The sequence below is a fragment of the Bacillus rossius genome, chromosome 2 (genome assembly GCF_032445375.1).
Source record: "Bacillus rossius redtenbacheri isolate Brsri chromosome 2, Brsri_v3, whole genome shotgun sequence".
Lineage (NCBI taxonomy): Eukaryota > Metazoa > Arthropoda > Insecta > Phasmatodea > Bacillidae > Bacillus > Bacillus rossius.
In genome coordinates, this window is record NC_086331.1 from 13,188,863 (window position 1) to 13,201,735 (window position 12,873).

The 12,873-nt window shown below is 36.1% G+C and overlaps 1 protein-coding gene across 5 annotated transcripts in view; it reads right to left on the reverse strand.

Moving 5' to 3' along the window:
- Positions 1-12,873, reverse strand: part of LOC134529112 (histone deacetylase 6) — a 116,008-nt gene that overhangs the window by 88,018 nt on the left and 15,117 nt on the right. For all 5 annotated transcript variants that reach the window (XM_063362866.1, XM_063362862.1, XM_063362865.1 and 2 more), the window contains exons 2-6: positions 12,637-12,723; positions 9,606-9,736; positions 4,342-4,525; positions 3,603-3,700; positions 2,626-2,799 (exon numbers count right to left, since the gene is read on the reverse strand). In XM_063362866.1, coding sequence (XP_063218936.1) covers positions 2,626-2,799; positions 3,603-3,700; positions 4,342-4,525; positions 9,606-9,736; positions 12,637-12,723 — 674 coding nt within the window. The remainder of the gene's footprint in view (positions 1-2,625; positions 2,800-3,602; positions 3,701-4,341; positions 4,526-9,605; positions 9,737-12,636; positions 12,724-12,873) is intronic.

Genomic DNA, 12,873 nt, shown 5'->3' on the forward strand with positions numbered 1-12,873 from the left:
TAAGTTGATTTTTACTACTGTATACTATCGTTACTGTTTTTATGACGGTTTCTTTCTAAGAAATGGTTATTTCTGCAAAATCTTTATGGTTAAACAATCATCTATTATAATTTATAGTGACGGGACCACATATTTTGTACGATCAATGCGGAAAAAACGATAATTCGAACATCGGTACAAGCTGACTTTTTTAACCTTAGTTGTATGGCAATTTTGCCGGGACTGTAGAAAGTATACGATAAACACGGACAATCGATACATGCAAGTTCGATAGATAGAGGTTTGACTGTAGACCATTTACCGTACAAATTATTTGCCGTTAACAGAATTATAGTGAAGTTGCGTGCACGTGATTAAAGTGTGCGATTCTTGTTCTAAAATTTCATTCGGTTTATACGATAATAAAACAATAGTACACTACGTGAGCGGACGTGAGGTTACTTCGTAATACATAATAACGAATATTTCGTATTAACCGTATTGATTGACATTAAATATGCTATCCCAGTCTGAAGGAGAATTAAAAGTTCTACAGAGCTGGCTTGGGCGGCCATATTGTACATAGAAAACTAGCACTCGGTCGGTGTTTCAACGTAACATGTATGAACAGATACTTACATAACAGACGTATGAGTTTACGTTACGTAAACATAAGGATAAGTGCTATGCGACAATGTGATCAGGTGACTATGCTATGTAACAGTCTTAAGTTCAGCGCCATTGGTGAAGTTTTACTTTTCAGTTCACGATGCCTTATGTAATCTCCGTATCAGACTTGGAGAAGTTTGAGCGATTGGTGTGGACTATACGAGTGTTTGTTGGAAGAGAATCTTAGTGTAATCCTCTTTGGTTCTGGTCTTTGAAGTTAAGGAGACTTCTTAGATTTGTTTCTAAGGTATGTACGAGTGGGAACAAGGCGAACAAGTTTCTAGTCAGCTTCGAGATGGCAGCCAACATATGAAGAGTATTGTCAGCCCTGGCAATCAGCTGGTACAGTGCCATGATTTCCCTCCGAGGACGTGAGGAGTAGCGCAGCATTTTGAGAACTAGTAAGGCGACTGTTTTCTTATCCTTAAAGCACCGAATTTTGGGTGTGGAAACTTTTGTATCGTAAATTATATCTCTATCCGTGATGTCTCGACAGTGGAGGTATAGACTGGTAGTTTGTCAACACAGTAAAGAATGTTGTAATTAGAGTTGTTTTCAATTTACTGTGTTTTAACTTGAAAGCTTCACTTTGTAAATTAATATAGAGTTATTGTTTTAAAATGATTAGTTGCCATCGTTCTTGCTGATGTTTATTTTTCATAAGTTAAGTATTTTTATATTACTCGCTTTGATTCATTATGTGATTAATGCAGTTGTTTTCTAAAGATATTGTTTTCTGGTCTTACATGTGTTTTGATAGGAACAGGCATCAGTGTTAATGAATGATTGTATTCTCTTACAGTGAGTATCCAGGTTCCTTGAATACAGTGTGGTAGCAGAGAAATTGATGCATCTTTGTTGCTTGTTTATTGTTTAATGATCTGGTGCAATAAAACTAATGCTAGCACGACTCACCTCTCTTTAGGTTTGTAATCCAGTAAATATGCTTCCTAACACTACATCCATTACGTTTTAATTTATTCATTTGTTTAATTATAAAATGGAAAGATGTGTAATGGCTTATGACTAGAGATCCGGAAATTTCGCGGATTCTTCTGGCCTCAGGATAGAATTCAAAGTTATAAGTGTGCTAGACCCATGTTTACTTTCCCATTGGTTGATTTCTTAGTGAGAACATTTTTATCCTTGTTATTTGGCACTACCTGATTCGCTTACTTCTCTCCTAGCTGGGCATCATTGGCTCACGGTCGTAGAGGGGCGTGTTCAAACAACTGCGGTCCAATCATGAACACAGTGCGAGCGTGTGAAGGTTTGCATTCTAGCTTGCGACTAAATGAATCCACGAAATTTCCGGGTCTCTACTTTATGGCCATGTTGAAAAGCCAAGGCTAATAGAGGCTTATTGGATTGTGATAGAGAGCCATACAAGGGGTGTATTTAAGGGAGGAGATGTGAGGACATAACACCCTAGATCTTAAGAAATCTATCATTTCCACCAACAAGAGTAAAGAATTTCAAAGCAAACAGCAGGCAAAGAGATTCTATCCCCCCCCCCCCCCCCTGAAATGAAATTCTGCACACACTCCTGACCAACACAGTCCTAGTACCAGGGGGGCAACAACAGGGGGGGAAGGGGGCAAAGAAAGTGCTGTGTAATCAATTTTTATTTAATAAAACTGCTTAAATAGCACCATTTTCCACCTTGAAATACAAATTTTCCCGGGGGAGGACCCCCGGATCCCCCACTTCAATAGGGGGGATCGATGATTCTTTATAAAAAGGTATATTGCCCCCCCCCCCCCCCCCCCCTTTGGAAATTTAGTTGTTGTGCCCCTGCCTAGTACAGTGTACACAGATGTATGCTGGACAAAAAGGAACTGAAAAACTCAATAAAAGTATAATGAAATAGGTGTTCCATTATACCTGAAACAATTTAAAGCCATAAGCGACATTTTATAAATAAAATAAGATTCTCATAGACTGTATAAAAGCTAATGATAGTAAAACAATACGGACCTTTTTTCATCATAGAACGTCTGCTGGATACCCTGGCCATGGTGAACATCCAAGTCGACAATCAAGATTCTATCCACATTCAGATTCAAAAGAGCATGTTTTGCTGCAACCGCAACATTGTTGAAGAAGCAATATCCATTGAAATCATCACGCACGGCATGATGCCCAGGTGGCCTGTAAACATAAAAATTAACTTTTATTGCAATTCAATTTTATTTCAGTGATATTTTCACAATATCTACCATAACCAACGACAAATTATAAATTCTTAGCATATCAAAATACAAACAAAGTGTGACATTGTTCACTCTCTGCACCTTCTTGTACACTTTTTATAGCCATTTTGTTTTTTAAAGTAGTCTGATTTGTATGTTCAAAAACTGTCTAGTTTTGTAATTGTTGTAAGCCAAAAATTTTTTAACTTATAACTTAGTTCGCCACAATATGTTTTCAACATTTATATAGTAAGGAAAAAAACAGTTACATTTTGTCAAGCAGGTTTCAACCTTTGGGTAAAACTTGCATGGCAATACATCGAATTTCCCCAAGCACTTGGTGATTACACCACAAAAACTCTGAACTAGGTCAGCAACAGCCTTTTTTCTACCTTCCTTCCTCGTCAACAGCTGGAATAATGGGACACTAAGGGAGACGCATATTCACAAGTCAAATTCATCTTGACAGATTGGGCAGAACTAAAAAGCATTCATGAATTAACACCTCCACAACACAATATGTTTTTGCTGAAAAAATCTAATTCCAGGATTAGATTATGAGAAAGATGCAGAACTATGGTGAGTACCCAGTTCCATAATAACCTGTTACTCTTCAAATGCAATAAAACGGCAGTACTGGCGGGCAAGTAGTAAGGGTTTATACCATGGTAATGGTTTAGGTTTTGTAACTTCATTTTACTGCTTCTACCTATCACACACAATGTTACAACTACAAAATAATTTTGAATATATGAAACTTACCTGACTAAGGCGATTCCATTCTGAATTGAACCTTTCCAAACTGCATCTACAAGATCGATTGCACTTCCAGCTGCAGTGAGCGCATCATCAAATGTGTCCTATGGAATATATGAAAAAATCATTTATATTGCAAATAATTTTTATTCTGAGGTAATGGTAATAAGGCATGGTATTTACTACAGGTTTTTTTTTCTGTATTATTATTAATTGTTATTAACTGATAACGAAAATGTTAGTTGTTCCCAAACAACTTTTTTAAATCAGGCTTTTACTGATGTAACATTTTCTGAAGGAAAAGAATTGCTTCTTTTTTTTCTATACCCAAGCATTGATATCCTATGCAGCAATAGAATGTCTGTAATTACATTTGTATACCAAAACAGTGTTTAAGTATGCAAATTGTGTAGTATGTATGCTTCATGTACATGAATGGTGCTGGCTGGTATACGACTAGTGCAACAAAAAAAAATGTATGATCTGCTCACAGATATATAATTATGAACATACATAATCATATCTAGTAATAATGATACATTTATGCAACAAACACTTTAAACTATTTGGTGACACTGAAATATTCTGGACCATGACAATATTCGACATGCAATTCACTACTTAGTTAAAAGGAGAAATAATTCTGATACAAGCTTACAAGGAAAAAAATTAATGAAAAAAACCACCATGCAAGAACTCAATAAATATTCCATACGCGAGAACTCAATAAATATTCCATACTTACATTATTTATAAATATAGAGTCAAACTGTGAAGAGATATGCTCCCGAAAGTTCACACTGGCAATTTTGCTTGCAAGCTGAAGACTGTTGTAATCGTCTTCTGAATGGCACATCACAATCTCATGTTTTTCTGCTCTTCGGGGAGTCAATACGCAGCACCTTTCAATAAGACCCAGTTCCTTGATCCTGAACAAAAAATTTAATCATTTCAGTTGTAAAAAATAATATTGGCCTAAAGTAAAAGCTTTAAGTCTAAAATGAAAATAGCTCAAGAATTGGTGCAATTGCACCTACAAGAAAAATTGTGTGTAGGTGTTCAGAATTTGAAGCTAGGAAGGGAGCAATACCCAATTTTATGATTTATTTTGTTTAAAGTGCGTGACAAATTTAAAAATAGACAAATATAATTTGTTTTCACAACAGGTGTGCATGCCACAAAATGGTAGAAACCTTCTATACTAACACTTAATTAAACTTACATTTTTTTGTTGCCTTAAGAATCAGAAGACGTCCACTCCATTCTAGGTTTCCTCCTTGTGTTTTACCCTTTACCCCTTCTACCAGTTTGTCAGTGTGATTTCTCTCTTTTCTTTGCTTCATCACCTCTCAGGTGTAGGGGAAGTACATGTGCAGGCGAGACTTGCACGTGCAACATGCATAAATAGGGCTCGAGACCCTAGCCTCGGTCTTGTTCTGGTTAAAATTGCAGTCGAGTTATTAACTGTACCTACATCACTGTGATACTCTGAGGTAAGCCATGGCAACACATAGGTGACTTGTGTAGAGGTTCGTAGAGGTCAAACCATGTAAGCATACTTTACAGCTTTTAAAGTTTTTAAAATTCCTCTTTTGGCTACCACCGTCAAAATTTTGTCTGGGTTTAATGTTCTATCCTTTTGTTATTTTGTTTGCTGCCAGGTTGTTGTGCCCCCTGGCCTCCCATGTCGTTCCCCTATAATTTATGTGTTTATTTGCTGTTGTATAAAGAATTTCCTGAGAAGTATCATCCCTGTGTGGTAGACTACCTGCCAGGAACCATAAAAAAATGCTACTGGTAAAAAAAGCCTCGGTTAAGAAAAAAATGGTACTTGTGTAAACAGTGTGACATGCTACTCAAAAGTGGGGTTTTTACGACGCTGTTCTCGAAGCTCGGAGAAGGGTCTTCCTTGAGGATCTGAGCAAGCTGGTCGGGTATGTAAACTCGCTTCGCAACAGCAGCAGCAGCAGAAGGCCTCCAAGGGGCCTGCCAACGAGACGACTGCTGCTTCGCCCTCGCTCCAGATCGCTATCAGCTCCGTCGCTACGCCACCCAGTACGTCACTACAGAAGAGGACTTAACGGTAGGCCTTATGTCATGGTCACTACATTCAAGTTTTTTTTTCACAATTTTTTTTTTTTTTAAAGAGATCTCTGACATTAGTGACTGATTGTAAACAAGTGACATTTGAACTCTGCATACTTTTGTGGGCTGTCTGATAATAATTAAGTTGAGCTGGAGTGGCGAGGCATCGACGAAAATAACCACTATGATGTTGATTGAGTTTGGTAGTGGTTTACAAGTTGTTACGAAGATACACAAGGGATGTAACATGTTTACATTACGCAAGAATCAGCGAGTGCTATTCCTATTCGAGTTCATAGCTGTCTCCCGAACAACATTCATAAATATTATGACCCTAGCGAGTCATAATATGATCACTACCGAGTGGCCATACCACCGCCATGCAGGGCGTCAACCAGTCTCTTGAAATTATGTTTTGACAAAATTAATATGTGAATCTTTAAAAAAAAAACTAATAATAATTTTTGAAACGAGTGAAACGAGGTAACGAAACATGAAACGTGAGGGTTTACAACTGCTTACATCACTGACGTAACAAGACTTAGTTTTTTTTTTTTTTTAGTGTCAAGAGAGATTGTTTGTTCGCCTGTACTTGGCTGGATTGGAAGTGGAGAGTTTGTTGTTAGCAAGATTTGCTTCGTGTGGACACCCTACGCCCTAGGAGAAGCTTGTGATGATACTTTTCGTACGAGTTGTGCAGGAACTGCCACAAAGTTCTGATTGGGTGAGCCGCTGTATTAGAAGAGTGACTTGGGGAGGTGTTCCCGAGTCATACACCAACTGCAAGCTGGGAGAACTGTTGGCTGTCCATCTGGTGGACAGCCATCGACCAAGACTGGTTACACCCGATACCAACGACTGTCAGTAGAGGCCCTTCTTAAAACAAATTATAAAGGCGAGTTATCATTTTTGTCATAGGCACCGCTAGTCGGGTGCACTTATTGTACCAGAGTTAAATCAAAACAGTTCACGGCTTTTCATAATTGTAAATTGTTGTTTGTTCATTAGAGCCATTTTGGCTTTTAAGACCTGTTTTAAAATTTTTCTTTATAGGCACTTAATAATCTTATTTATTGATGCAATTTTAATGTTTGTTTTAACATAAATTTTAATGCCCTATCTTTGCTAAGCTGCGCTTTCTGTACTTTTACAACAGATACTGTGTTCTGTAATTCTGCGAAGAAGCTTGATATTTTCCTGGGTGCTTTTATTTGATTTTTAGGAGAAATTTCGAAGGTGAAGTTTTATGAGGTGCCTGATTTAAAATGTTACAGTCGGTACCAGGATAGTAGAAAGAGAGAGTTCATCGTAGCAGAGCCTCTGGTCATTGCATATTCAATTGCCAAGGTGTCCTATATTCATTGCAATTATTGTAAAATAAATAATGTTCTATTTGCACCATCTGTTTAGCTCTATTCTACTGCCCAGTTCGATGCTTTGCCACAAGGTCTTGCCATGCTTTACATCACTTGGTACCACAGCAATCTCCATTTTTGACATATGTTATAAGTGGCTTCTAATAACATTTATTTTGTGTTTTTTCTCTCACCCTAATTTGTAAATTTAGGGCTGAATGATTTTGTGGGACACCTTATTCCATGTTATCTTTTGCTGTGTAAATACTTAAGCTACCGATTTTCAGTGTGTACTTTTCTGCCCTGGGTGGTTATTGAATTGTCATAATCATCGCATAAAGCCATTTTTGTGTTAGTTTGGAGTGATTTTTTGACATCCCTTGTAATTGTAATATATTCACATGTTTGTATTGCATATTCTTTCTTGCTAGCATGTGCTCTAGTAATGCGATTGAGCCTCCGTACTGTTAACCTTCTCAAGGTCAACTTTATACTGAGTGTGATGGTAACTATTCAGAGGTTTGCTTGTATTCTGCTTTCCTGTAATAGAGTAAAAAATGCAATCTTCATTTTGGGTAAAATTCACTGTTGGTAACTTTTATCTTAGTTCAACTTTTAAATTTTTGAATGTGAAAGATGTTTGTCACTGACCTGACCTCACAACCCAAGGTCAAGGCTGACAATATATTCATATTCCATTTCTATGAGTCAGATATTTTGGGGTATTAAATCCTTAAAATCTTCTTTATCTACAGGTCCAGATGGTATTCGTAACTTTATTTCAAATTATGTTCTTATTTACTTGTGCCTCTTCTACAATATACATTTACCATTAGTATAAATACACATGTCTTCCCATCCAATTGAAAAATTGCCAAGGTTATTCCTATCCACCAAAAAGGATACAAACTTAATGTTACAAACTATAGGCCCAGATCCTTGCTTAATGATTTTGCAAAAAAATTTGTAAAAATTATATTTAAACAAATAAAGTTTAATATTAAAAATAGATTAGCTGATAATCAGCATGGGTTTAGACCCGGAATGTCAACAACCACCAATATACTTACTTTGTTAAATCCAATATATTTTGAAATAACAAACAGGGGTCAGGTTGATGCTTGTTACATTGACCTTGCCAAAGCCTTTGATACCATGAATCAATCATTATTACTTGATAAACTTTCAAACAGTTTATGTGATAACTATTTACGATGGTTCTCCAACTATATAGGTAATCAACGTTTTTGTTTCAATAAACAACTTTAAGTCCTCAACTTATTATTTAACACCTGGAGTACCTCTAGGTGGTAGGTGGTACATTATCTCCTTTTATTGTTCAACATTTTTATCGATTTTCAGAAAGTTTACTTTTATAAACGATTGTCATTGACTCCAGTCTGATATTCCTAGCATTGATAATTGGTGAGACCTCAACTTGGTAACAATAAAAAAAAAAAAGGGAAAAACAAACATAATTTCTTTCACCAATCCGATATGATTATCAGCTAAATAATTCACAAATTGCCTATACTATGTTTATTAGAGATCTTGGTATCATACTTGATATAAATTATTTTTTCAACATGTTAATTCCCTGGTTTCTAAATCAAACCGTACTTTAAACAAATAAAAATATAAATAAATAAATAATTGTTTTTGACTTTGGTCCAGTTTGGCCAGTCAGCAAACTTTTGAAATTCATAAACATTAAGTTGCATTTTGCAGTCCTCTGAGCCAATGAGCCATGACCATTCTCAAAAGTGTTTTGGTTTTGCAGTCCTCTGTGCCAATGAGCCATTACCATTCTCAAAGTGTTTTGCAGTCCTCTGAGCCAATGAGCCATGACCATTCTCAAAGTGTATTGGCCAATCAACACCCTCATCATAGTATCATTATTAAATTTAGTGTCTGCCATGGAAGATCCCATCACTCATTTTATAATAGTTTATACTTTAGGTTAAGAGTAAAATATTTTGTGATATTATATTTTCTTTGATAATAATTAAATTGGGGTGCCAACTAATAATAATGAGAATAATAAAGAGTTAAATTTTTTTAAATTCTACTCTCTCTCTTGTTCCAGTCAGAGCTAACTGTAACTCCTTGTCAACAATAATTTCTATATCAAATTTTTAATGAGGTTTTGATCTTTTAGGTTTCATCCCCAATCTAGCTTTGAGAATTTTCTCTCGTAGGTATTTACTGTTCCAGCCTGGGGAAATGATCACTTTTCTGAGTATGGACTACCAGATTATCCTATGTCAGCTAATAATGTTGGTTCCAAGACCGAGGTTTTCGCTTCACTTACTTTAGCAAGCAATTAAATTTATTTTAGTCTTTTCCACTTCCATAAATATAGAGACAAGTCCCATGTACTTTCACTGGTTTTCTTCTGGAAGGACTACTGAACAAGACAGCAGACCCGTAAGTTCACATTCAGGGGACATAGGAAGAATAAGTCTAAACTCAGTCCTGACAACTTTGAAATATTGGGAGATTATTATAATTGGCATTGGAAATACATGTTAGCGTGCACAAAATTAACAGTGATGGATGCATTACTAACCTTCTTATTATGGTTGTGAGCCTCTCAGAACGTTCAGGATGGTCTACATCCCAACTACATTCATGTGATGATACAGATGATTCAATTACTATTCCAGTCCCTCCACGAACAGTTTTCAAACTTTTTTCTATCTAAAAAAAGATACAAATACAATAAGGCAGGTTACAGATCCTGCTCTGCACTGTCCAATAGAAACATTTTAACAAAAATAAGGATCATGGAAAGGGATGTATAGTATATTGTATGGTAACCTGACAGCTTGTTTTTAACATGATGTCATTTTTAAGAATGTAGAATCATTTGGACAATAGTTTGCCAATTCAGCTACAACTTGGAACCAGAAAAAATATTTGGGAGTGGCTACTTTAAGTTACTAGTGCCATGACATGTTTAGAGCCCTCTCTCTCTACAGGAATTAAACAATCATTTTAACTCGATTGCTACTAAAGTAAATGATGTAAAACAAAATACACTTAACTCACTCAAAAAATAACCTATTCAAATAAGGATTTTATTTTGTCTAACATTTATGCCATGCCATTATATGAGTGGCGCTAAGTCTCGCATTAGCATCTTGTGCCTGATGCCCAACCGCAAGAAAATACCATAAATGGTTCTCTATTTTGTAAAACACGGTTTGGGCCATGTGTTAAAATGTTCTCAAGCACAGTCTTCGAGTCTGTAGCATGGCAGTTGGAGACTTTATTAAATTGCAATAATAAGAGTATTCAAAAGAATTTTTTTTGTTAACAAAGCACTGATGGAGGATAGCAAAAATATATTTCAATTTAAGCTGTATCAATCAATAATGGTTATAAGCCAACCAAATTAGTTAAACTTAAATTATCAGGGCTCGAACAAAATAAATAAACTATACAAAAATCTAAAATAGCTTATTTTTAGTGCTAAATGTGCTACTGTCATCCACATTATGTTATTATTTATAACTGAAAACCTAAATGTGTATAGCCCTACGGAATTGGAAAAGATTTGGATGGAGGTGGCTGAAAATTTGGATAACGCTAGGGAAAAAAGGCAACCAGCAATATAATAAAGGAAGGATTGCACATCCATATTCTGTGGGACAACATGTTTTACTACGACAATTTGTTTTAAAACAGAAAGCAGAGTTCAATCCTCTAAATATGAAAATGCTTATGCAGGTCCTCTTAGAACTCGGAAGTTTTTTGGGCTGGTAACGTGCAAAACTGACACGCGTGTGCTTCTGTTTCTTGGAAACGGACTGTTGTGAGCACATGCGAATGACGTCACACAAGACCAGCTGACCGCAGTAGCGAGCAACTCCGCGTTATTGTACGGCGGCTAAGCCCAGAGACGTGTGTGGGTTGATGCACTGAGCTCGTAAGCTCAGCGATCGGGAACTTCAGCAACTGGGTCTCGAGTATTCAGTATGAAGATGACGGCAGTGACTATTCTACATGAGCGGTCTAATAGTTTTAGGCCCCTTTACCTGGTGCGCTTCGGACTCACAAGTAAGTGACGAGCCCAAATTTTATGCCTGCTTATGCCCCGCGGATGGAAACTTTTAGTGAAATAATTTATTAGATGGAAGCCAATCATTTTAGTGACCCTTCAGTGTTTCACTTAATTGAACAGATTTCTCAGGGCAGTTACCTTTCATGTTCTATGCTGTATGAAAAGACGGTATAATTTTTTTTATGCCCGGCAAGTGGCATTATTAAATTGTGGAGTTAAAATTGAACCTTTTTATATTATTTGGATTTGCCCAGCAGTTGGATTGTACACGCAATAATTTGCGAAAATGTGGCTGTTATACTAAGAAGTTAATGTCATGTCCCAACAAATAGCAAATTTAAGCCTTTGTGTGAGTTATTGAAAATCAAACTCGTGTAAAGAACTATGATAGAGGAATGTAAGAAACTACGAATAAGTCATTTTTATGAGCGTGTTTTGGTTTGTTTTAATATTGTTTTTACAATATGTAAAATTTTTGATATGTTTAATATACATTTCAAATTTTGTAACATTTTATTAGTTAGTTAGCCTTCTTATACATAGTATTTTAAATATAGTGGATTTGCAATCTAATATTGACCCTTGTATTTTTTAAATTTTCAGTTAACTGTCAAACAGCCTTTGTTAGCAAAATATTTTAAGCATATTTTAAGGAAAATTAAAGGTGATATTTTGATTTATAAATTGATATTTAATTGATATTGAAGCCCACTTTGATTCTCCAGTTTTTTTTTTTTAACTCTTGAGTTTGTTTTGGATTTGCTAAACACCAGGATTGGGGGAATTGGGCAAAATAATTTTAGAAGCAAATTTTAATTTTTTTTTTAAATTCCAATTTTTTGAATTTTGTAATACTAGCAACCGTATGCTGAGGTTGTGGACTATCGCTTGTGAGTTGAGGAGAGCCTACAACCAGGAGAAAGCTGGAGCAGAAAAGCCACTCCAGGTGCCAACATTCAAGTTCCAAGAACCTGGATGCGATCTTCACAGAGGACACAGCTAGCAAAGCAGAAATCATAGCCCTGATCCAGGTGGACAATCCCTGCTACTTCTGCCAATGCTAACAACTCGCATCACAGATTCACAATACGTAGCTACAAGTTAATGGTTCAACCATTCTTCTTATATGGCCAAGTCATGGAGTGTGAGTAAGGACTTGAGCAAACTATTTTTGAGAAGAAAAAAATCATAACAATCTTTGGTCCAGTACAAGATGTAACCACGGGAAGTGGTGAACTCGATATAACTACAAGCTGGAGGAGCTGTGCCACGAAGCAAACATTATTGGCCTCCGTTTACTTCTATCACAGAACAGAGAAGGGTAAAATTAACTTTATGTACAAATGAATTCATCATTAGGTAATAATAAAACCTTAAATTTAAAAAAAATTCCTTGTTGCTTCATTTACAGTGCAGTGACCTCCGTTGGCAACACAGTTGTGAAAACTTCAGCACTCTTGAAGATATTACCGAAACAGCATACATGTACCTATTTGTATTATTTCCTCACACTAATCCTAGCTTATATTCTTACCTCTTCGTAGGGATCTTTCACCAGATCGATGCATGGTTCGTTTTTGGTTTCAAATCTTGCAATTTTCCGTAAACGACTAGCAGCCATCTGCAAAGCCCAATAAGTATATGACTACTAGGTACATAGTTAAAGTAAACATTGTATTTCACAATTAACAAACACATTGTTAAATAAGCTATACATTATCTATTCTCAAGTTTCCACAACAAATGCTACTTCATTCACACATGCAGGTAT